This window comes from Rhineura floridana, chromosome 2, assembly GCF_030035675.1.
Source record: "Rhineura floridana isolate rRhiFlo1 chromosome 2, rRhiFlo1.hap2, whole genome shotgun sequence".
Classification (NCBI taxonomy): domain Eukaryota; kingdom Metazoa; phylum Chordata; class Lepidosauria; order Squamata; family Rhineuridae; genus Rhineura; species Rhineura floridana.
In genome coordinates, this window is record NC_084481.1 from 49,592,312 (window position 1) to 49,618,626 (window position 26,315).

The 26,315-nt window shown below is 44.3% G+C and overlaps 1 protein-coding gene and 1 long non-coding RNA gene across 4 annotated transcripts in view; one reads left to right on the forward strand and one right to left on the reverse strand.

Annotated features, from left to right (window-relative positions):
* Positions 1-7,559: 7,559 nt before the first annotated feature.
* LOC133376459 (uncharacterized) lies at positions 7,560-9,587 on the reverse strand. The gene is made up of 2 exons (XR_009760483.1): positions 9,427-9,587; positions 7,560-7,726 (listed from the first exon to the last, which is right to left on the reverse strand). It is a non-coding gene; the product is annotated as an uncharacterized LOC133376459 (long non-coding RNA).
* Positions 9,588-9,596: 9 nt separating this feature from the next.
* The window catches only part of GRB14 (growth factor receptor bound protein 14), a 73,055-nt gene continuing 56,336 nt past the window's right edge, over positions 9,597-26,315 (forward strand). Inside the window, exons 1-2 of one of the 3 annotated variants that reach the window (XM_061608608.1) lie at positions 9,597-10,059; positions 18,327-18,459. In XM_061608608.1, the coding sequence (XP_061464592.1) occupies positions 9,668-10,059; positions 18,327-18,459 (525 nt within the window). In that variant the 5' untranslated portion in view covers positions 9,597-9,667. The remainder of the gene's footprint in view (positions 10,060-18,326; positions 18,460-26,315) is intronic. The other 2 variants (XM_061608607.1, XM_061608609.1) reach the window with 2 other exon arrangements.

Genomic DNA, 26,315 nt, shown 5'->3' on the forward strand with positions numbered 1-26,315 from the left:
TCCTCTTCCAGGAATTGTAGCTCTATGAGAGGAATAGGGCATCTCCTAGCACCTCAGCACCCTTCACAAACAAGTTGATTCTGACTTATGGTGACCCTATAAATAGGGGTTTCATGGTAAGCAGTATTCAGAGGTGGTTTACCATTGCCCTCCTTTGAGGCTGAGAGGCAGTGACTGGCCCAAGGTCACCCAGTGAGCTTCATAGCTGCGTGGGGATTCGAACCCTGGTCTCCCAGGTCGTAGTCCATCACCTTAACCACTACACCACACTGGCTCTCTTAACCACTTTTACTGTAATAATAAGGCAATCTGAACAGCTGTAAAATAAACCGCAAAATGTGTTGACTGGCCTTATCATGCTTTTTGGTGTTATAAAGTGGCAAGTAGCAGAGCAGTTCTCTGTTGTTGGTAAAAGAGAAGTTGCAAACAAGAGTCTTTGCCTTTTGTCTCTGCTTTGGCTTTATATAATTGCTTCTTAGACTGGGCTGTAACACTGGGATTTTTAATGCCAAACAGTATTTGCTTTTTGCACAGATTTATGGGACAATATTGGCATCTCTGCCATCTCATCCTGTAAAATTTAATTGGTGAGACACACACACACAAAAGATGCCAAGTAATTTTTAGACTGTGCAGAGTTCAAATTCAGAGGTGTGTTGTTTATAAGATGGTGGTATATTGACAATGTGAGACTCTGCCTGAACAGTCAGGTAAGCAAGTTTTTAAAATGTATTCCATAATAACCAATTAAAATAAAATACAGTGGTAGAAAATGCTCCAACACTCTTCTGGCTTAACAGTGGGCACCCAAAGCCAGCTGTAATAAGAATATATACACACATGAAGATTTTTTTTTAAAAAAAGGTGGGGAAGTATACCTGGGGATTTTGTGAAAATGCTGGCTCTCATGAAGGTTTGCAAGCTGCCTTATATTGAGTCAGTCCATCTAGCTCAGTATTGTCTACACTAGTTGACTGTTGGCTCTCCAGAATTTCAGACGGGAGATATTCCTAGCCCTAACTGGAGATAACCAGGGATTGAACCAGGGATTGAACCAGCAACTTTCTGCATGGGTCACAGATGCTCTACTATTGATCCTCTGCCCTTCCCTTGCACAACTCTGGGCAACAGTTCCACATTCTTCTAGAGTGACAGTGTGTTTGTGAATTAGTTACGTATGCCAGCTTTTTAACTGGAGTTCCCAAAGTAGTTCAGTACATTCATATAATATGAATTCATATAAATTATGAATTCATAGTCATATTACAAAGTTCCATTAAAAAACTCAAAAGAAGATAGACTCACAAGGAGAGACTGGGGGCATCAGAGGGACTGAAAAACAGAATTGCAAAACAATAATCAAACAAAAAACCCTACCGTAGAAGGAGAAAGTGGGAGAGGAGCCAAAGAAACCACTTAAGCGCCATGAAGCTCACTGAGTGACCCAGTCACATTGTCTCAGCCTAACTTACATCCCAGGTTTGCTGTGGGGGATAAAAGGGTATGGCTGTCTGATTTAAAGATCAAGGGTGCTATTCAATGCTAGTCCTACTCAGAGTAGACCACTGAAATTCATAGACATAATATAGGTTCATTAATTGCAATAGATCTACTCTGAGTAGGCCTTAGTTGGCTACAACCCCAAGAACCTTAAGGGAGCACCTGGACAGCAGACGTGCAGGCACACCGGTCACCTGGTCACAGTCTACCCTGCTATGCGGAGATGTACTGGATTTCTGTTTCCATTCTAGTAATTACTTCTCATGTCACGCCTATTTTGCCACCCTGGGCTCCTACTGGGAGGAAGGGTGGGATACAAATAAAATAAATACTTATGCAAATCTGTCTCTTTTGTCTGTTTATTATTATTACGCATTTCTTCTTTTTTGGTGATTATAGGCTACCCTATAAAAACCGAGGTGGGAATGGGAGAACCTCAACTTTTTGGAGGAAGGGTGGGATTAAAGTTAAATTCCAGTAAATAATGTTTTTATAACCCACCCTTCATTTAATATTTCAGTCCTAGAGTGGGGATCAGTGAAATACAATCATTTTTAAAAATACAATATACACAAAATTACAGAATCCATAAAAACAATTCCAATAAATAATATAAACTAACAGCTCCATCAAAAAACAAACACAGCTAAACTGCAATGAGGACAACCCTTAGAATTTCCAATTTATCTCAATATTTGGGTATTAAATAACAATACCAAAATGTAATAAATAAGCAAACCCCTAAGAGATTCAGGAGAGCAGGCATTATGTCTTTGGTCTTCTCCAGCCACCTGCTCCCTCAGCCAGGCCTTTGATGATGGCTATGTGGTGGGATCCCTTCTAGCTGAACCAAGAGCAAGCCTTCCAGCCTCCCATTTGTAGCTGGAATGTCATTTAGAGAGGAAGATTACAGGAAAGTGCCCCTTTGGAGGGGTGCATCCTTATGTTTAAGGCCACAGGTGATTATTTCTCATGATAATGATAAATGATAATGACAACTACTACTTTTACAGCACCCTACTTTTTCATAATCTACTATATATTTTGGAAGTTGTTTGTTCGCTATGCATCTGGACACCTCTTAAGAAATTGTAATCAAATTTAAATGATGGTCCATGAAATCAAGGAGCAGGTTTTCATCTATGTTTGGATACAGTTGGATACTTTTTTGAGTCAAGATGGCGGACTGAACTTTTCAAAACTGCACCGATTTTTTTCCTTAGAATTCCAGAGCAACACTGGGTATGAGGTTGCTAGTTTAACATAGGGTGAAAAGGCCCTCTCTTTTGTTCATTCTGTGAATTCTGCTGCCTTATCCCCTAAACCTGAAATGGCACTCCCAGCTAACACAGATTAGCATACATCAGCCATGTGGTAATCAAGCCATAGAGCTTTCACACAACTGAGAAAGCTCCTTGATTATCATGACAATGATTCCCTCCCCCACCCCTGTAGATTTTTCATTAATTTTTTTTACAGGTAAAACCTCAAATGAAAAGAAGGGTTGAAGTGGAGCCAAGTCATGCCATGTCCAAGATGGCATACACATCAGTATACACACTGATACAGGATTTGTGTGCACTCCATTTCTAAATTATCCTATTTTTTTGTCACATGTTGACATATGGCACACTTGTGTTAGACATGTTGCAAAGTTGGTGCATGTAACAGGTTTGGCAGAGATTCTGCAGATCTGGGGTGCATCCTGATCCTTTCTTCATTCGGACGTGAATTCCACTAAGTTCTAGGGGCTCATTTCCATGTAATTGTTGATGGAATTATATCCTTCGTTATGAATTAAAGTTTTATACATTGTAACTTAACAGTGAGTCTTATGTATGTTTACTCAGAAGTAACTCCCACTGTGTTCAGTGGGCCTTATTTCCAGGTATGTGTATATAGGATTGCAGCCTTAATGTTATATGAACATCCCCCAGTCTGCAATCATAAACACAGTTGCTAGGGAATAATCCTCACTGAACACAATGGGATTTACTTCTGAGGACACTTGCACAGAATTGTCAATGGGAAGGATGCATATGTTTCATTTGCCATTACTGTGGCTCAGATCCCATTACCACCAAAGTCCTTTGCTCCAAGGTCAGACACAACTTTATTTTAGCTGGTTTGGATTATGATCTATATTTAACCCCCCTTGTCATACATTCATATTATATTTTATATCAAAGGTCTATGTGGCCGCCTCACCTGGCTGTTCTGACCTATAGCTTGCTGTTTCTTCTTCTGCGTGCTGAAATGCTTATGGGATTCTGAAAACTGAGGTGGTGTCAAGTAGAGAGATTGTTTTAACTGCTAAAGCTATTGTTTTATGTAGAAGTGGTGAAATTAATATTGAGAAATTGGAATGTTTCCTGGAAAGCTATGTAAGTAGGTATTTCTATGAATGGGATTAATTAGAACGATTTGGAAAGTTGCTTCTGAACTGTATTTTAGTTTCTAGACAATTTGGTCATTGGTGGATGTGCCCACTTCTTGCAGAAGAGCATGCTAGACAATCTATGCTATTATTGTTGAATAACAATTTTTTTCCTGAAAATTCCCCCTTGTGGAATGCTGTCTCCAGCGAAGTCTGCCAGGCACCATCATTAACACCCTTTCAGCGGCAGTTAAAATTTATCTCTTCTCCCAGGCATTTGACAGATTCAGATGTTTTTGCAGATGATTTCTGTTAATGGTATGTTTTTGCTGCAGTTTTATTGGCTTTTATAGGTTATTGTATAGCTTTTATTGTAACACATTGTTCTTTTTCTGAGCTTATGCCATGCTTTAGGGTTTTTTAATCTTCTAAGTGTCTTGGAGGCTCTTTATGTGTAAGGCAACTAATAAACTGAATAGTAATATCAGTAATTTTAAAATATAGTCTACAAGCTGAGATGTGTAGTCATCCAAACCAGAGTATATAAACAGCAGAGCTTGGAAGTAATTCGTTACAAGTAACAATTTACTTGTAATCCATTAAATTTTTGAGGAATGAGTGGGTAATTCCTTTACATTTTGATTGTAATAGAACTAGGAGTAATTTTATTATTTTTGTGGAGTAATTGTAATGTTTCCAGCATTACTTTGGGGCATTAATGGGGGGGGGACAGGGGAAATCTTCTGCTCCTCTGATTTGTGGATGAAAATCAAGTGCCTCAAACTGGGCTTCTGTGCAGCATCGCTCTTCCTTCATGCTCTGTGGGTGGGTAGGAGGCGACGAGGGAGGAGGTGGAGAGTGAAATGGGGTGGAGTGGAGAAAACAATTGTTTTAAAAAATGGATGGTAGTGGTGAAGAATGGAATGGAGGGGAAAAGGAACCGGAGGGCAAGAACATGGATAAAGGAGGAGAAGAAGGCAGCAGCAGCAGAATGGATATAAAGAACTGCGGAGGTGAAAGATGACAATGTGTGTGTGTGTGTGTGTGTGTGTGTGTGTGTGTGTGTGTGTGTGTGAGAGAGAGAGAGAGAGAGAGAGAGAGAGAGAGAGAGAGAGAGAGAATACTGTGTTTGCACTTGGCACACAAAGTGGCCTCCACCACTCTCTCTGGCTACTGTGCTGCATTTGCAGTATTTTAACTTTTTTGCATCTCAGGGGAAAATATTTGCTTGGGTGAGTATCCCTTAGTTGGTTTGACGTGCAAAGATCTGAGTAGTGGCCTCTACCTCCCTCACCAGTGCAGAGACCACCATTGCTATCTTATGGATACAAAGAATTATTCTACCACCTCTGTATGTGTGTGTTTATTGTTAATGTTGTTTTAGGCTACTTAGATGTGCAGCAGCCAAGGCCAGCACCTTGTAGGTGTTTTTTTTAAGTAACTTAAATGTAAGTGTAGTGATTACTTTTCAGAAAAAGTAAAGTAATTAGTTACATTCAGAGCAATTGTAATTGTAATGTTAATTACTACTTTTTTGGGCCATGTAACTGTAATTTATTACTTTTTTAAAGTAATCTTCCAAACTCTGATAAACAGGCACATAAATATGAGGAATCGTTCACCTTGTTTTTCCAGAATGTACCACTTTAATTAAAGCTGTCCAAGTTTTGTATGAACATCGATATGGATTGTGGGTGTCCTTTCATAATGAGGGAATCCTAAGGACTGCGAGCCATACAGTTTGAGGACCCTAGACTGTATGAAATGATGAAGTTTAAATTATGGCAGTATTCAAAACCCGTAAAAGTATGTCTACAAAACTCGATCATTTAAAACGATTGTTGGTCGTATTTGGGATTCCCTTTAAAAACTGGCAAGGGATTGGATACATGCAACCCTGCATTACAGTAAAGTATAAAGATAATCTTAGTAAGTTACATAAAAAGACTCACATCTAGGGCACTGCATGCAGCATAAAAAAGGCAGCCTGGGGATGAATCCTTTGGTCTCTTGATTGTTCTGTTTATAGCAACTTCTCCACCACATGCATCCTGCTCCCCATAATCACACAAATGCCACTGATAGCTTCACATTAAAGCCTTGATTCTGTGCTTGGAATAATAATCAGCCAACACTTTTATTTCCCATTTTTACAAGCTGCCTTTTTTCTTTCTTTCAATTTTTGCTTTCAAAAGCTAGTAACAAACTATGGCAATTCAAGTTCACTGGGATCTCTATAAGCTACCTTTTCCTGACTGTTTTTGTTAAATAGCTTCTGTTGAAGAATGTACTCTGTGGCACAACATGCAAGTGTCTGAATATGTAATCAGTCTTGGTTGATTGTCAAGAAAAGTTGTGTATGAATTTGGGAAATAGCAGGCCGTCTAATATTATGGCATTGTACGACATGCAGGCCTGATGCCAGTGCATGGCCAGGTTGGGCCCTGGCCAAGAGCCCCTATGGCCCAGAAGGGCCACTGAGGGACCCCAACATAGGGTGGGAGGGTGAAGTGACCTGACACTGCCATGGATTGTGGAGTGGGAGCTCCCAAGCATCCTCCCTGATACAGGTGGCACGGGCTTATATAAGCCCTCCTACCTGTAAAGTTAGTGTGTCAGTGTATGTGCTCACATGATGCACATTCCTGCCTGCCATCACCCAAAATGGTGGTGGGGGCGTCCCTAAGGGGTTGATGTCCCTGCCTCCATCTTGGGTGATGACAGGAATGTGTGAGCACTGTGTGGGGCATGTGCACTGATGCCAGAGGTAGGTGGGGCTGGTGGGCCTATATAAGCTCCGCGCTGCCTGTATCAGGATGGGGTGTTAAGGCAAATGGTGCTGCGGGCCAGGGCAGGCTTGTGCCCAGGGATCTGGCACCACCTTGATGACTTGCCTGCACTGAATTGTAACACTGAATACTAAGGTTGGAGCCAAAGGTGTTCTGCAAGAGTGGAAAAAACTTCCACTTGTGCAAGGCAGCCCTGCTGACGTCTGATTTCTCTACCCACTTACAGCTCCCTGTGACCCATCCCACATCATCCTAGGGGATCCCTGGACTCTCAGAAACAGCTTTTTGGTGTGTGCATGTGCAGGGGGACAGTAGTGTGTGTGAGAGAGTGCAAGAGGGAGACAGGGAAGCCCCTTTGCATGAATGCTCACTCTTCTCTAGATCCAGCTCTAAACATCTTCATAATCCAGCAAGGGAGACATATATGCCGAATCAGATTGTTGCTGGCTTCCCATAGGCATTTGGTTGGCCACTGTGAGAACAGAGAGTTGGGCTTGATGGGTGTTTAGCCTGATCCAGCAAGGCTGTTCTTCTGTTGTGCTTATTGTCAGTGAGAGCACAGATGCCTCAACACCACAATGCTCATCTGAGCCCTGCTGATCTGCTTGGCTTCACAATGCAACATCTTCACCTGGGACCACCAGTTGCCATTCACTTGACTACAGATCATCTAGTTTCCAGACAGCATCTCCAGATAGTCCTGGGAGAGACTCCTGCCTCAGACTGTGGAGAGTCACTGCCAGTCAGTGCAGACAGTACTGAACTAGATGGACCCATGGTCTAAATCAGTATAAGGCAGCTGCTTAGAGATGGATTAGGGATTGTCTTTTACACATCATTGGGACTTCCTTCTGAATATGTATGGAGAGGCTAAGCAAAATTATGTGCACACATTAATTTAATTTATTTATTACATGCTGCCCTCTAACAAAAAGTTCTCAAGGTGGTTTCCAGGATTACAAAAAACACTGTGAAGTTAAAAGATACATTGTTGTTGTTTGTTGTTGTTGTTGTTGTTATTCCACACTTCACCAATAGGTCCCAGGGTGGGTTACAAAATCTAAAATACAACATTAAAAAGAATTAAAACACATTTAAATCACAAAAAGAGGGTGGGTTCTGAAAACATATCTCAGGAGCTGAAGCCCAGATAAACCAGGTGTGTCTTTAGCATTCACAGAAAACTATTGCGAATGTGCCAAACACAACTCTGTGGGGAGGGAATTCCACAACTTAGGGGCTGCCACAGAGAAAGCTTTCTACCAAACCATCCCCCAAACTTCTGAGGGTGGCGGAACTACCAATAAGGCCCCCTCTGCTGATCTTTACACCCAAGAGGTTCTGTAGGGAAAGAGACGGTCCCTAAGATATTTAGAGTCTAAGTTGTTTAGGGCTTTAAACACTCACATGAGCACCTTAAATTGGGCCCAGAAACAAACTGGTGCCCAATGCAACTGTTTTTGAACAAGGGTTATATGAGATTTAAAGGGAACCCTAGTCAGTATTCTGGCCACTGCATTTTGGATCAGTTGAAGTTTCCGAGTCATCTTCAAGGGCAGCCCCACGTAGAGCACATTGCAATAATCCAAGCTGGAAGTTACCAGAGTGAGAAGTACTGTTGCCAAGTCATCTCTATCCAAAAAGGCCCCTTACTGGCGAACCAGCCAGAGCTGGAAAGAGGCACTCCTAGCCACCAAGGCCACCTGGGCGTCAAGTGACAATGCTGGATTGAGGAGTATTCCCAAGCTACGAACCTGCTCTTTCCAGGCGAGTGCAACCCCAATCAGAACAGGCCGTCTTCCCATCTCCTGGACTCAACAACTTGGACCACATAACACATCTGTCTTTTCAGGATTCAACTTCAGTTTGTTGGCCAGCATCCAGCCCATCACTGCCTCCAGACATCTACCTGTCTAGCACTTCCAACTGCCTCTCCTGATTTAGATGGCACAGAAAGGTAGTGCTAAGTGTTATCTGCATATTAGTGACCCGTCACTCCAGAACTCCTGATGACCGCTCCCAGCTGCTACATATAGATGTTAAACAGCATGGGGAACAATATGGAATTTTGTGGGACACTGCACAAAAGCTCCCATGGTGTTGCACAGAAGCCTTCTATAACTGCTTTCCGGAAACATCCCTGGAGATAGCAGCAGAACCATTGAAGTACAGACCCCAACCCCCACCTCCCCAAGCTGCTCCAGAAGGATACCATGGTCAATGGTATCAAAAGCCATTGGGAGGGCCATCCCCAAAAGTCATTCAAGAAGAGCAGCAGGGTTACACTCCCCCCATCTGTCTCTCGACAAATGTCATCGACCAGGGCGACCAAGGCAGTTTCAAGCCAGACGGAAATGGATCCAGATATTCAGTCTCCTCCACGCATGCCTGCAGTTGGACTGCCACCACCCTCTCTAGCACCTTGCCCAAAAAAGGGATAGTTGCCACTGGGCAATAGTTATTTAACACTTCTGGTCCAAGGAGGCCTTCTTAAGGAAGGAACTCACTACCACCTCCTTCAGTACGATAAGAGTACCATAAAACAACACATGATAGAGATCAGAAAAGATGGGGGTGGGAAACGAGTTAGCCTCATTGGAATCAATGGGATTTACTTTTCAGTAAAAATGGGTAGTCTTGGGCTGCACCAGGCAACACTTGGGGTGGGGGAGGGGGGGAGAGGAAATCCGCCTTCAGAGTGCTATCCCTAAGAATGTTCTTTCACTCAGACATAAGTCCCATTGCAGTCTGTGAGCTTACTCCCAGGGAAATGTGCATTGGATCTCAGCCGCCATGATCTGATTTTAAATGCCAGCGAGCGAGCTCTGGAACCAGAGGTTGCAATTAGATGCTATTCAGCAGCATCTCCTCTGGCAATGCCTGCCGCCGCAGAACCGCAGAACCCTCCACCGCCCCGAAAGGGCTTTGACTGCACACCTGACTGATCCGCGGGAGGCGGAGGGTCTCTTCCCAAGCCCCGCCCTGGACTTCCTCCTGGGGAATGCCTGGAATTACCTCGACGGCTTCGGCTGGAGCTCCTCCCCTTCTCCCTGAACGCTGCACGTGGGGCTTGGCCGAGAGCCCGGCGAAGAAGGGAAGGTGTGCCTGTCTCTCGCTGCCGGTCTCTCCCGCGGCAGAGCAGCCAGCCGGTCTCTCCGGCCCTGGGAACCCGCTAGCCGAGGATGGACCGCTAGGATTTGCAGCCGCCGCCGGGGTGATGATGGCTACTCCCCTGCCGGCAGGTTTGCAGAGCCGTGCGGGGAGGGTTGCGGTGGAGCGTCGAGGAGGACTCTCTCCGAAGGGCGAAGAGGGTCGCCGCATAGGAGAGCTCGCCTTTTCCCCTTGGTTGTCTCCTACGGCTCCACTCGGCTCGGCTCGGCTGCGAGAGGACCGGTAAGTCTGGCCGTTTGAGTGTGCGGGGGGGAGTACAAAGGAGTGGCTTTCTCGAAGTTAAGGGATGGGTTGCAGGGACAGCGGTTTTGAGCCCTGATAGCGAATTGAAGCCTCCATGGGCAGGAGCAGTATATTTCTGAGAATGGAACCCTTGGGATTAAGGAGTGTATCTGGGAGGACAGTCCCTGAGGTGTACTGAGGCATCTGATTGGTTATTATCGTTAGAGATTGAATGCTGGCTTATTAGCTGAGTCTTATTAAGCAGGCACGTTGTTATGAGAAGCTCCTCTGTGATGTGCAGGTAAAAGTTCGTTCATTTTAGAACAGAGGTAGACAACATTTGATGTCGGACTACAACTCCCATCATCCCTGATCATTGGCCATGCTGGCTAGGGCTGGTCGTAGTTGGAGTCCCATAACACCTGCCCTCCCTCCCTTCTAGCAAGAGCCAGAGTTTCAAGCCTGCCCTTTGGAACAAGTCATCTTACATTGGGCTTAAAGGTGTGCCAGTGAATTACCCACAGTGGTCAGCTTTGAACTAGATGAAAGCCAGGTCAAAGGACTTGGGTGCTTTTGAGGAATTGGGAGGAGGTTGTGCAAAACAGAATCTGATTTTTAAAAAATCATCACAGAACTGCTAAAAATGTTTCAGAGACCTGTGAAATTATGTACTGGATTTGATTGTGGAAGTAAAATTGGGTTAAAAGTATTTAGTAGAAAATCCCAACAAACTGTCACTTTCTATGATTTTTTAAAAAGTTATTGTTTGGATTAACGATAGGCATTCATTTACGCTAACAACATTCTATAACATGCAGGGTGAGGAGTTTTATTGCTGTCTTGCCAAGGGAATAGAGACTACAGTATTGCATTCTGTTTACCATGACAAAATAATTTTCTGACACGGGACAACAGGCAGGAGTTGTAATGAAAATGATAATTTTCTTGAAATAAATTGAGGCATCATTGTTTCATGTTCAGTTTGTCATGCCTAAGGAGAGTGGGGTTGCTTCCAGACAACTTGATTGGCTTGCACAAAGTTTGTGGAGAGTTTAGAAGATGTCAGCTATTTATTGAGCATTTATTCTGCTTTGCTTGCCGGCAGGTTACATGATGTTGCATCCCACATTTTTTAGAGTATTTTATTTATTTATTATTTTATTTAGTTTAATTTATATACCGCCCAAAGCCCGAAGGCTCTCTGGGCGGTGTACAAAAAGATAAAAACAAGCACAATATATAAATACAATAGATACAATAAATAATTAAAAAAAACCAAACAAACAATAACGAACCAAACAACATCCAAAATACGGAAATGCTGTTTAAAATACACTTTAAAATGCCTGGGAGTATAAAAAGGTTTTCACCTGGCGCCGAAAAGATAGTAGCGTCGGCGCCAGGCGCACCTCATCAGGGAGACTGTTCCACAGTTCGGGGGCCACTACTGAAAAGGCCCTGGTTCTAGTCATCACCCTCCGAGCCTCTCGATGGGATGGTACTCGGAGGAGGGCCTTAGATGTTGAGCGTAGTGTACGGGTAGGTTCATATTGGGAGAGGCGTTCCACCAGGTATTCCGGTCCCATGCCGTGTAGGGCTTTATAGGTCAAAACTAGCACTTTGAATCTAGCCCGGAAACAAATAGGAAACCAGTGCAGACGGGCCAGAACAGGTGTTATATGAGCGGACCTTCTGGTCCGCATCAACAATCTGGCCGCTGCATTCTGGACTAGCTGTAGTTTCCGAACAGTCTTCAAGGGCAGCCCCACGTAGAGCGCGTTGCAGTAGTCCAATCTAGAAGTTACCAGAGCATGAACAACTGAAGCGAGGTCGTCACTGTCCAGATAGGGACGTAGCTGGGCTACCAATCGAAGATGGTAAAAAGCATTCCGTGCCACCGAGGCCACCTGGGCCTCAAGAGACAGGGAAGGATCGAAAAGAACTCCCAAGCTACGAACCTGTTCCTTCAAGGGGAGTGTAACCCCATCAAGAACAGGATGAACATCCACCATCTGAGCAGAGAAGGCACTCACCAACAGCGTCTCAGTCTTGTCTGGATTGAGCTTCAGTCTGTTAGCTCCCATCCAGTCCATTATCGCGGTCAGGCAACGGTTTAGCACGTTAACAGACTCACCTGAGGAGGATGAAAAGGAGAAACAGAGCTGCGTGTCATCAGTGTACTGATGACAACGCAGCCCAAAACTCCTGATGACCGCACCCAGTGCCTGCATGTAGATGTTGAAAAGCATGGGGGACAGTACCGATCCCTGCGGGACTCCACAATGGAGAGTCCAGGGTATCGAGCAATGTTCCCCAAGCACTACATTCAGGTGGCGACCCACCAAGTAGGAGCGGAGCCACTGCCAAGCAGTACCCCCAACTCCCAACTCCGTGAGTCTTCCCAGAAGGATACCATGGTCGATGGTATCAAAAGCAGCTGAGAGATCAAGGAGAATCAACAGAGTCACACTCCCCCTGTCCCTCTCCCGACAAAGGTCATCGTACAGGGCGACCAAGGCTGTTTCGGTGCCAAAACCGGGCCTAAAACCGGATTGAAATGGATCAAGATAATCAGTGTCATCCAAGAGCCCCTGGAGCTGGCCGGCAACCACCCGTTCCAGTACCTTGCCCAAGAACAGAACATTCGCCACAGGTCTATAGTTGTTCAGGTTATCTGGGTCCAAAGAGGATTTCTTCAGGAGTGGTCTCACTACCGCCTCTTTTAGGCAGTCAGGGACCACTCCCTCTCTCAAAGAGGCGTTTATTATCTCCTTGGCCCAGCTGGCGGTTCCGGTCCTGCCAGCTTTCACCAGCCAAGAGGGGCAAGGGTCCAGAACAGATGTGGTCGCCGGCACCAGTCCAAGGATCTTGTCAACATCCTCAAGCTGTACAGACTGAAACTCATCCAATAAATAAGGACAAGACCGCATTCTGGATGCTTCGTTGGAACTCACTGTCATAACATTGGAGTCTAAGTCCCGGCGAATGCATGCGATCTTATCCTGGAAGTGCCTCACAAACTCATCACAGCGGGCTACAGATGAATCCATAATATCCCGAGGGCCAGAATGTAAAAGCCCTCGTACAATTTTAAAGAGCTCCGCCAGGCGGGAGAGAGATGCCTTAATTGTGGCAGCAAAATATCTCTTTTTTGCTGCCCTCACCGCTACTATATACCGCTTAGAAGAAACACTTACCAAAGCATAATTGCATTCGTCAGGAGTTCGCCTCCATCTGCACTCAAGCCTCCTCCTCTCTTGCTTCATCACTCTCAGCTCCACGGTATACCATGGAGCTGTATGAGCTCTACATAGGAGGGGGCGCATGGGAGCGATCGTGTCAACCGCCCGGGTCAGCTCCGTATTCCACAATCCAACCAGGGCTTCGACAGGAGCGCCAGTCTTCTCAGTCGGAAAATCCCCCAGAGCCCTTTGGAAACCCACAGGATCCATTGGTCTCCAGGGGCGGACCAATTTAATAGGTCCCCCACCCTTGCAGAGGGAAAGGGTCTCTGTGAACTTAAACTTCAGCAAGCGTTGATCTGTCCATGACAATGGGGTAGATGACAAATCCCCAACCACCAGATCACCATCTCCATGCCCAGTGGCGAAGATCAAATCAAGAGTATGTCCCGACACATGCGTTGGGCCGGTAACAACCTGAGACAGCCCCATGGTTGTCATGGAGGCCATGAAGTCCTGAGCCGCCCCAGATAAAGCAGTCTCGGCATGGACGTTGAAGTCCCCGAGTACCAAAAGTCTAGGGGACTGCAACAGTACCTCCGAGACTACCTCTGTCAGCTCAGTTAGGGAATTTGTTGGGCAGCAGGGCGGGCGGTACACCAACAAAACTCCCAGTCTGTCTCTCTGGCCCAACACAAGGTGGAGACACTCTAAACCAGTTGTCACCTGGACAGGGTGCTTGGTGAGTGAGAAAGAACTCCTATAGACCACAGCAACCCCACCTCCCCGTCCTTCGGTTCTACCATGATGCTGAACCGCATACTCAGGTGGGCAGAGCTGGGAAAGAGCAACGCCTCCCTGATCGCCCACCCAAGTCTCAGTTATACACGCCAGGTCGGCAGCCTCGTCCACAATTAAATCATGGACAAGGGAGATCTTATGGTGAACCGACCTGGCGTTTAACAACAGCACATGGAGATCCGAAGGCTGACTGATAGAACAACCATCAGTCCTGGGGATGTGAGGAGAACCGGAACAAGTCACAGACACTACTTGTCTGGGATGAGTTCCCCTTATCTGGCACGTTCTCCTCACAATGCCATACCTCCCATTACCCGTCACTACACTAATTGGGGCCCCCGAAAGACTCCCCGGTCGATGTATAATACTCTCTCCCAGGCACATATTAAAACAAATAAAACTCACATATACACACACACCAAGTCACAGACACTCACACAATGCACATTCACACCAATACACACTAAATTCACACACACACGACATACACACAATCCTCACTCATACAACACAACAACATTAAAATAATAAAGTGCCAGTAGTGATGGCAACGTCCACACTCAGGTCAAGGCAATAGCAGCCGCAGCAACAGCGTCCACAACGGTTCTAGGCAAGCGACAGATGACAATAGCAGGTGACAATAGCACACAGCAATCGACCGCAGCAGCTGATAGAAGCAGGCAGCAGATGGCAGCAGCAGATGATAGCAGCAGCACAGTGAGGGTATTATCGTCCTCTCCCGAGCGACAGCAACCCTATCCAGGCCAACGACCGCAACAGAGATCCAGACAGCTGGGGCCTGGTCCTGCAAGGTGCCCACGTGCAGAGCAGGAGCCCAAGAAGGAGAGAGCAGAGATGTTGGCCAAGCAGCAGCAGCAGCAAAGCAGGCAGATGGCTCTCCCTCCCTGGGCGGTGATGGTCCTCTTCCCTTGCAGGCACTGGATCTCAGTGGATTCCCATCGTTATTGCAAAAAGTCTGATTTTGGGGGTGGGGGAAGCAGGCTTGTTTGACAGGAATGCCAAATCAGTGTTAATTGCACCACCTAAATTTGCCAGTAGGTGACTGAATCCCACCTGAAAAAGTGCCAGTCTGGAACTGCCCTGGTTCTTTTCTCTTTGGACATGCATTTTGACTGCTTAGAGTAGCTGGCTTATACAGAACAGTTTGTATGCTGAGACATTTGTGTAATATAAATGGGCAAGGTCCTTGAACGAGTGGTTGCGGGCCAGCTCCAGACACTCTTGGATGAGACCGATTATCTGGATCCATTTCAGTCGGGTTTCAGGCCTGGTTTTGGCACGGAAACAGCCTTGGTCGCCCTGTATGATGACCTTTGTCGGGAGAGAGACAGGGGGAGTGTGACTTTGTTGATTCTCCTTGATCTCTCAGTGCTTTTTGATACCATTGACCATGGTATCCTTCTGGGGAGACTGGCTGAGTTGGGAGTGGGAGGTACTGCATTGCAGTGGTTCCGCTCTTACTTGGCAGGTCACCTCCAGAAGGTGGTGCTTGGGGAACATTGCTCGGCACCCTGGACTCTCCAGTATGGAGTTCCGCAGGGGTCAGTTCTGTCCCCCATGCTGTTCAACATCTACATGAAACCGTTGGGTGTGGTCATCTGGAGCTTTGGAGTGCGTTGCCATCAGTATGTTGATGACATGCAGCTCTATTTCTCCTTTTCATCTTCTTCAGGTGAGGCTGTCAATGTGCCTGGCTGCGACAATGGACTGGATGAGGGCTAATAAACTGAGGCTCAATCCAGACAAGACTGAGATGCTGCTAGTGGGTGGTTCTTCTGACCAGATGGTGGATGTCCAACCTGTCCTGGATGGGGTTGCACGCCCCCTGAAAGAGAAGGTTCATAGCTTGGGGGGTTCTCCTAGAATCATCTCTGTCACTTGAGGCTCAGGTAGCCTCAGTGGCACGGAGTGCCTTCTACCAACTTCGGTTGGTGGCCCAACTACGTCCCTATCTGGACAGGGATAACCTGGCTTCAGTTGTCCATGCTCTGGTAACCTCTAAATTAGATTACTGCAATACACTCTACGTGGGGGGGTGCCTTTGAAGACGGTTCAGAAACTGCAGCTTGTGCAAAATGCAGCGGCCAGATTGGTAACAAGGACCAGATGGTCCGAACATATAAAACCGATTCTGGCCCGCTTGCACTGACTGCCTTTATGTTTCTGAGCTCGATTCAAGGTGCTGGTTTTGATCTATAAAGCCTTACACAGCTTGGGACCACAATACCTGATGGAACGCCTCTCCCGATACGAACCCACCCGTACACTACATTCAAGATCAAAGGTCCTCCTCCGGGTGCCTACTCCAAGGGAAGCTCGGAGGGTGGCAAAAAGGTAGAGGGCCTTCTCAGTGGTGGCTCTCAAATTATGGAATGATCTCACTGACGAGGTGTGCCTGGCGCCAACACTGTTATCTTTTCGGCGCCAGGTCAAGACTTTCCTCTTCTCCCAGGCATTTTAGCATGTTTTTTTAAAAAAAATTTAAGTGTTTTTAAATTTGTATATTTGTTTATTTGTTTTTAATGTTTTAATTGTTGTAAACCACCCAGAGAGCTTTGGATGTGGGGCGGTATACAAATGTAATAAATAAATAAATAAATAATAATAATAATAATATAAACCTGTTTTTAAAATTTCCTTGAGGATGTCTTGTAGTAAAATGTCAGACAAATTCATAATTACCCACACGTAGAAAGACAGCACGAACATTTCTGTCAACTTTTCAGTATCTCCTTATATATGAAATCATAAGTACTTTAGGGAGTTAAGAAACTTTCCTTATGGGTCATAAACATTCCGGATGTAGCACCTAGCAAGTAAAGAGCAGCAGGCAAGTTAAATGATAACCATCAAGCAGAATCCTCAGTCTTTATGGTGCTGAATTAGTACAACTGTGTGTGTGTAGCCTACCTCTATTGTTCTAAAAGCTGTAACACAAAAAGACCTTAAACAATGTGTTTGAGATTAGCTGAAATGCTTTTTAGATATTCAGCCTGATCCTATCAGGGACAGTTCAAGACACTTTGTGATCTGAAATGTAACATTGGAATGGCCTTTGCAGTCCTTTAATGAGAGTCCCTAATCTACTACCTGAGGTGGCTGTCTTATTCCAACTCATGTTAAGGCTATCCCTGGATTTGGTGCATATTAACTTGAATTTAAATGGATTTTACCCCAAGTAAGCATGTAAGGGATTACAGCCTAAAGTTGCCATCTATGCATAAGTAAGCCTTCATGGGATCAAGCAGCATGGCTTGTGATCCTAATAAGGGACTTTAAAGTTCAGTTGATTTCACTTTAACTTTTCACAATAACCTTTTGTTACAATTAAGACTGCAACTTCAAGCATACCCAAACCAAAAGACAGCGCTGGAAATTGTTCTATGATGTTTAATATTTTAGTCCCACCCTTGAACCTGCATCATTTTGACTGTGAACTGGCTAAGTCATTTCCAATAATTTCACAATAATGGCCAGTAATCTAACACTCTTTTTGTAGCAGAAACAATCGCTGTTTCATTTTAAATGGAAATGGACTGCCTTCAAGTTGATTCTGACTTATGGTGACCCTATAAATAGGGTTTTCATGGTAAGCGGTATTCAGAGGTGGTTTACCATTGCCCTCCTTTGAGGCTGAGAGGCAGTGACTGGCCCAAGGTCACCCAGTGAGCTTCATGGCTGTGTTGGGGATTCTAACCCTGGTCTCCCAGGTCGTAGTCCAGCACTCTAACCACTATGCCACACTGACTTCTTTTACAGAAAGTCATTTCCCAGAGTTTATGAAATCTTTTATTGGATCAAGTTTTGTGAGTGACTGTGCAAGCTTTGAAAGTGCACAGAACTCTTCATCTGACAGAATGGAAGAGCAACTGTCTAGTTGGTTTATTTAATTTTATTCCATTTATGAATCGCTTCCCATGAAATATCCCAAACCGATTAACAATAAATATATATATATAAAATCAACAATAAAAATATAAAAACAATTTCAAATCCAACACAGATTGGGATAACAATCTCCACTTAAAAGACTTATTGAAAAAGGATGGTTTTAAATAGGCCCTAAAAAGTTAATAGAGCTGGCACTTATGAATTGCTACCTTTAAAGTTTGTCTAATGAAATCTGTGTGTTTCTCAGCTTTAAATATTTTTTCACAAATATTTTTAGTTTCTTGGGTTGTTTTGTTGTTGTTTTTGCATTTTGGTCTCCATTTGGATTTAGATAACTATTTTGTATGAACCATTTATTATCTTTCAATGTAGGAGAAAAAAGGGAGAACTTGATGTACTAGAAATTCCATCCATACCAAATCCCTTCCCGGAGCTTTGCTGCTCTCAATTTACATCTGTTTTGTCAGCCAGTCTGTTGCCTAAGGCAAATCCCAGGATAAAACAGGTAAGCTTTTCTCAATTTTGACAGTTAAAGTATGAAAGAAAAGGATGTTTTTTCTCTAAATCATTGAGAAAACAACTCTGACATATAAAAAAAGAATCCATTCAAAACCTTGAGTGATTTTTTGTTGTGTTTTTGGAGTTAGCACAGTAAATGGTTTCTTGCTTGCTTACTGTGGCAAGTTCCATGCTTAATAAAATCCAGGGAACATTCTGTATGAATGTATTTGATGTGAGTTTTATTAAATTTGATGCTGGACTACTTTACTTCCTTCTCCCCATGCAAATCTCCTATTCTTTAAGCCGGGGTAAGGAATCTGTGGCCCTCCAGATGTTGTTAGACTCCATCTTCTATCAAGCACAGGCAATGGTTCAGGGGTGATGGGAGTTATAGTCCAAGAACATCTGGAAGGGCGTTCATCAATCATCGTTGTGATTGAATGCATATAAACTGTAATGTGGTGGGTGGAGAATTAATATTTGGTGGAGTACGCCATCTGCCTCTCGGGGGCAGTGTGGGAAGAAGAACATATTGCCATCTTCCTTGTTGCTGTTGAGGTGTCTGAGTGTAAGCTAGTGTCTCTTGGCCTTGGTTCTACTTTTGTCCTAAAATAAACATTTGTGAAAAGCTGCAGTGTCTGTTCTTAGAGGAAGCCTGTATTTGAACCTCTGTTACATCATTGGCTCCTTCTTCTTAGTCATCCGTTTTGTAAATTGATCTAACTTTTCCTCATAAGGAAGATGTGGTAGCTCCCTGATTGTTTTGGTCACCGTTTCTGTGTCTTTTTTTACTCTGTATGTGGCTACACCATAGGTTTGTGCAAGGGCATTATATTATTGGCTGTTTTGTTTTACAATCTCTTTGCTAATAATCCCTAGCATGGAATTTGCCATTTTCACAGCTGCCTCACATGAGCCGATGTTTTCCCCGACTTATCTATCTATCCCTTTCTGATTTTTTCCCCTAACTAGTCACCACCAGTTGAGACCTATTCAGCAAAATGTCTTGTCTCAATGTTGTTCTGCCTCAATGTGCATCCCTTACTTAAACTGGAACTATTTGCTATTTAATTGGCCGTTTTCTCCATTTTAGAGAGAACCTTTTGGAGCTCTTTGCAATCCCTTTTTGCTTTTATGCTTTTACCCCTAGCTCTAAGCCGCTTATGAACAAGTTAAAAAGCACAGGTGCTAATACAGATCCTTGGGGGGACCCCGCTTTGTGTTTCGCTCCATTGAGGGAAACTGTAACTATAAGGGGATCTGTCCTTCTGTCCCGTGACTGATAGTCTTTTATGAGGGGCTTTGTCAAAAAAACCCTTTTTGAAGTCCGTGGATCTAATGTCTACTGGATCATTCGTTTGATTGCCTCTTGACACAAGGGAGAGAAAATGTGCTTTCAACTACCCTCTTATTGACTAACCACCAACCACCACATCTGGAGCCTCACCACTCAAGCCAGCCAAGGTGGAAGTTGGGTGGGGAAGGTGGGGAGAAAAAATTGTGCTTCTGCTGTGTTGGCTCCAGGCTGGCACAGCAGAGAGGGCTGGATTGGGCCCTTTGCTGTAACCTGCTGGTAGTTGAACTGGCTTAGGATTCAGTGGATCCTTGGTTGGCCCTCCCTTTCCCCACCTTCTTCTTGCCCCCCAAACACTCTGTTTTGGATGTATGTGCTAGGAACCGCTGGCAGGGTGTTGCAAGCGGTAGCTTCCATCTGCAGTTTAGGTGGACATAGTTAAGAGCACTGCAGTAGCAGAGCTCGGCACAGAGAGCTGGGCAGAGGGACATCTCTACCTTATCTGTACGCCCTTCTATATGGTGGATCTTGGTTCATGTCGTATACGAAGGCTCAATGCAGCAAGTTCCTTGGGATGCATTGGCATGGTGAACTATAATGTGTGAGCTGAAGTCTTCACGGATACAGCTGCAGATTTCTTACTCTGCTTTTTACAGTCACAAGCCAGAATATTTGCATGGTTGAGAAGCAACAGCAGTAGCCATACGTCAGAGGTTTGAGAGATACGGCAGGTGACAAGGCAAACAGAGGACAGCCTTGCTTTGTCCTTCTGCTCAGTTGAACACTTCCTAGGGTCTGTGTGGGTCTCAAGCTTGCACTGAACTCTCATGTAGAATTTGACACAAAAACCCTGGAAAGTTGAATCATGAGAAATATGGGGTGGTGGTGATTCCTGATCTCAGCATGCTTAGGCTGCAGTTCTGTTCACACTTACCTGGGAGCAAGGGCCACTGAACCCATTGGGGCTGGTTTCGAAGTAGACATGTAGAGGATTGCACGGTTACATAGGTTTGAGAGGCATGAGTATCAACTGAACAGACACTCCCATGGCCATACTTCATGTATGAACACTAGTTGCTTAGTTTTATAACTGATCTCAAAAGTACCATAAAATTAAATATTTTTAAAATGAAGCTGTATGCTTTAAATGGAAATAGCATACAAATATTGTTGTAAGTTTTGGGGAGGAATTAATCTTGATGCCATCTTTGGGGTCTTGCCCATGCCTGCCATTGTATAACTCCAGGATGGGTTTCTTGCAAAGAAAAAGAAACTGCTAAAGTGGGCAAACCAGTTAGCCAAGTCTGTTATGTACTGACTTTGTTATGTTAAGATTGGACCAAAGTGTTCCATAGAAACTATTAGCTGAAGATTCTGGGCCTGTCCATATGATTGTATAATCTGCAATGTTATTGCTTTGTGTCCTCATTAGGAATTCACCATCGTCCATATGATGTTGCACGCTAGTTCGGATTTTCACATTTGCATGGTGCTGAACTGGGGTACTTCCTCCTTATGGCTTCTGTAACTGTATCACATTGGTGTTTTTTTTTTTAAAGTACTATTTTGGGATCAGACGTAAAATCAAATGTTTAATGAATAATATTTCCACTCAAAAGCTATTATGCTAACAATTCATTGTAAACAAAGAGTTTTTCCGGAGGTTTTTATCTGAGCTTCCTTGGGCTTTAATGTGGCATTGATCTTGCAGCCGATCCAGCAGGAGTCTCTCTCTCTCCCTCTCTCTCTCTCTCTCTCTCTCTCTCTCTCTCTCTCTCTCTCTCTCTCTCTCTCTCTGTGTGTGTGTGTGTGTGTGTGTGTGTGTGTGTGTGTGTGAGCTAGCACACACACTGTAAGTTGTGTTCTTTTCTTCCCAGCCTGAAACTGACTAATCTGGGTCTTCCCTTTGCTAACTTGAAACTGAATGACAGACCATCTCTTGCTTTCTGCCATGGTGGGTGTTGGAGGATCTAATACAATTTGGGAGAAGGAGGCACAAAGAGGAGATTTGGTGGGAGCACTGGGCAGAAGGAAAGACCTTTCAAAATGGTAACAGCAGGAGATAGTGGGAAACAGTCGAATATGGAAAGGGATTTGCCTCCCAGTTCGACAAATTCAATGGATTCAGGAGTAACCATTGGCTCCCATCCTTCGTATGTAACAGCCCAGACGTTTATTTTGCTTTCACTTGGGGGGGGTGTCCATTAACGTTGCCCTTTTGCGCATCCACAAACCTGTGCATGTGTTGGATTTTTTTAAAAAAAGATACACGTTTCTGTGCTCTTTCAAAGAGCATGTGAAACGCAACTGACCATTATGGACCAATCATTGAAAAGGGGTGGACTTATTATTATTATTATTATTATTATTATTATTATTATTATTATTATTATTATTATTATTATTATTATTATTATTATTATTATTATTATTATTATTATCTTTATTTATACCCCCCCTTTTTCCAGCTGGAACTCAAGGCGGCTTCCAGATAAAAACAAGTACACATCATTAAGAACCTATAAAAATATAAAACATATAAACATATAAAATCAGCATTAAAACAGGATTAAACTATTAAGATGTTAAAACCAATTACTCTTAAAATACTGCAACCCAGTTTAGGAGCATACAGGCAAAACAATAACATACAGCATCCTCTTCAGTCACTACCCTTAAAACCTTCAGTTCCAAAGGCCTGCCGGAAGAAAAAAGTCTTTAGCTGTCGGTGGAAAGACTGCACAGAGGAGGCCATTCTTGCCTCCCTAGGGAGGGAGTTCCAGAGCCTAGGGGCAGCCACCGAAAAGGCCCTATCTCGTGTCCCCACCAGTCGCACTTGTGAAGGTGTTGGGATCGTGAGAAGGGTCTCTCCTGAAGATCTCAGGGCCCGGGCAGGTTCATATAGGGAGATACGGTCTGACAGATAGCCTGGACCTAAGCCGTATAGGGCTTTATAGGTCATAACCAGCACTTTGAATTGTGTCCGGAAACAGACTGGCAGCCAGTGGAGCTGTTGCAGCAGGGGAGTTGTATGGTCCCTGTAACCAGCCCCAGTTAACATTCTGGCTGCAGCTCGTTGCACCAGCTGAAGTTTCCGAACAGTCTTCAAAGGCAGCCCCATGTAGAGCGCGTTACAGTAGTCTAAGCGGGATGTAACTAAGGCATGTGTCACCATAGTCAGATCAGATGACTCCAGGAACGGGTGCAGTTGGCGCACTAATCTTAACTGTGCAAAAGCATTCCTGGCCACCGCAGAAACCTGGGCCTCCAGGTTTAAGGCTGAGTCCAGGAGCACACCCAAACTGCGAACCTGCATCTTCAGGGGGAGTGTAACCCCATCCAGCACAGGCTGAACCCCTATTCCCTGATCCGCCTTTCGACTGACTAGGAGCACCTCTGTCTTGTCTGGATTAAGCTTCAGCTTGTTCACCCTCATCCAGTCCACCACTGCTGTCAGACACTGGTTTAGAACTGAGACAGTTTCCTTGGAATTAGGTGGAAAGGAGAAGTAGAGTTGGGTGTCATCTGCATACTGGTGGCACCGAACCCCAAATCTCCAGACAACCTCTCCCAGCGGTTTCATGTAGATATTAAATAGCATGGGGGACAGAACTGAACCCTGAGGGACCGCACAGGCCAATGGCCAAGGAGTCAAGCAGGAATCCCCCAGCACCACCTTCTGGGTTTGACCCTCCAGGAAGGAACGGAGCCATCGTAAAACGGTGCCCCCAAGTCCCATCCCGGTAAGGTGACCCAGAAGGATACCATGGTCGATGGTATCGAAAGCTGCTGAGAGGTCCAACAGAACCAACAGGGACACACTCCCCCTGTCCAGTTCTCTGCGTAGGTCATCTACCAAGGCGACCAAAGCCGTCTCCATCCCATAACCAGGTCTGAAACCAGACTGAAATGGAACTAGATAATGCGTTTCATCCAGGAATCCCTGTAGTTGGGAGGCCACCACACGCTCTATTACCTTGCCCAGGAATGGGATATTAGACACTGGTCTTAGGGGAGTAGCCAGTGCTAAAGTGATGTAGACCAAAAAAAAGCCCACACATATGGATGCTTGAAGCCCACAATATAAATCTGACCACAAACAGGACATGTATGGATCTCAAGGCCACCAACCGAATATGGAAAACGTGGATTTTGCAGTTAGATATGGATGGGCCCTCTGAAAGATGGGCTGAATGTGGCATGCCTTCTGATCCTGTCCCTCCCCTAGCTAGAGATGATGTCACTAGAGAGTGTAAGAACAGTAGAGCTGGCAGTCAGTGATGTATCTGGGAGCTTGAAGAGACACAGAGCTTTGACTTGCTTTTTGTACTGAATCTGAAGCTGTGGCTTTGAGGGGCCCCTCAAAATGTAATGGGGCAGCAAGATCTGTTGGCTTGTTAAAGCTGTGTATATATAGAAATAAAACCATATATCACAAAGGTACCACAGTCGTACCAATGACCTTCCAAGGAAGCCAAACCAAGTCATTGAAGCTCTTGGGATCTCACTGCTTACAAATTGGGGCCCATGTAACCACATTTAAAGTGTCTTCATTTTCAATGGAGAATCGATTGCTTTGGGACACAATGAAATGAAATAAATCCAAGAGTAAATAGAAGGAAAATGTGCAGCAGAATGATGAATCTTGCTTTGGCCAAAGATAAGTTAGAAGTTTTCCTACAATAATAGTTCAAGGTAAAGTAGGCTTCCTTGAATACGATTGCAAGTGCCAAAACAAAACTCAAGGGTATTTAAAGCGCAGGAACATTTTCTTCTGTTGAAGCATTTCTCTACATGTTTATCTCACTGTAGATGTTCAGAATTTGTAGATAACTTGATCACATTAGACCAAATAAACTCTACAGTTTATTTTAAGAAAACTGTTAAGTGAGCCTCAGTACTGATTAAGGCTAGAATGTAACCACAAAAGAAGAAACTTTGAGAGAATGTATGGCACAGGAGAAATCTGGATACAGACTGTTTCTTTTTTTCTAAATTCTTCAGTGCAAGTCTGGAATTAATGGCAAGTATAATATTTCGCGTTTTAGGAAGAATAGAATTGTCTGATGATTCTTAATCCTGGGTTGACCATGTTACCCATGTGGTATCTTGGTGTTTTTTTTGGTTTTGTTTTGTTTTTCCACAAAGGAAACCAAACACACGAGGAAGGGCTATAGCTCAGTGGTAGAGCAACTGCTGAAGGTCCCAGGCTCAGTCCCCAACATCTGCAGGTAGGGTGGTGAAAGACTCCTGTCTGAAATCCTGGCGAGCTGTTGCCAGTTAGTGTAGAAAATAATGTGCTAGATGGAACAATGGCTTGACTCTGTAAAAGGCAGATTCCTATATGGGGTCTTGGACCTGATCACCTCTCTGTGGGCAGCACCGTGGGCCAGCTAGAGCAAGTGGGTCTTGCAACAAAACGTTGCAGTGTGGAATGCTCCTGTTCAGGATGTGAGCCAGCTGGCATAGTGCTCTATCAAGACACACCATTCCCTTTTCTGTACCCCGAATTCACCCAGCATTTTGTGGCTGCTGAGTATGTTCAGTCCCCATTGGGGTGTGTTTGGGTTCTCCCTCCCTCCTTTAGGATTTTTTTCCATAAAGATTTTCTAGATATCAAATTCTGCTAACCTTAGTGTCTCCCCAAGCCTTCTGATACCTCTTGAGCATGGATAATGCTGTTTTGGCCACTTCATCCACACTCAAAGAATGAGTTTCCTGTTGAGGATGTGAAATACCAGTGTGGTGATTCTGCGTAGGATGGAATGATCTAGAACTGCTTTTTGTCTAGCCTGAGGAGGTTTGCTATCTATTTATGAAACTATTTATTGGCGATATGGTAGATAATAATCTTTCACGAAAACTAATTTATTGTTGTTGTATTTAAATTGCTGCTTTTGTCATGCTTTGTTGTAAACTACTCTGAATGTTAATGTATATAGAAGGTTTCATATTTACATGGGAATTGATGGTAACTTGCTAAACTTAGAAGGTCATAGGTCATTGTTGCCTGAGGCCTCTGCAAAGCAGAACACAACATACTCTTCTGGAATTTTCACAGAATTTTGCTCTTGAAATTTCAGTTGGTGGGCTCTTTTCCTCTCTTTAGCCTTACTATTGCTTTTAATTAGAAAACAAAAGAGACAAAATCTCAGAGTTCACTGTCCTATCTAAGCAGTCACTTTTCTAGTGAATGTTTTATACTGATGACTTGTGGAGTTTACTATTTCCAGAGGCGGCTGCTCATATGATTGAAGTTTGGCTGCCTTGCCCACCTGATACCCTCTCTTCATTGTTGCCTGAATAGGATGTGGCTATTTCAAGGATAATGCATGAATCTTTCCTCATTTTTTCTAGTGGAGAAAGTATTTGCTTAATTGTGCAGCCTTGCAAATATGCTAGGTGAGCTTGAGCAGTTTAGATGATGGGAAATAAAAATAGAAAAATATGGGGAAAGCCTACTGAAGTGTGGGCATTGCGCTGACAACATTTTATTTATTTGTGGACCCTGTCAGGAGCGTTCAGGGCTTGCCTTAGCAATAAAGCAATTGCCTCAGGCAACTGAT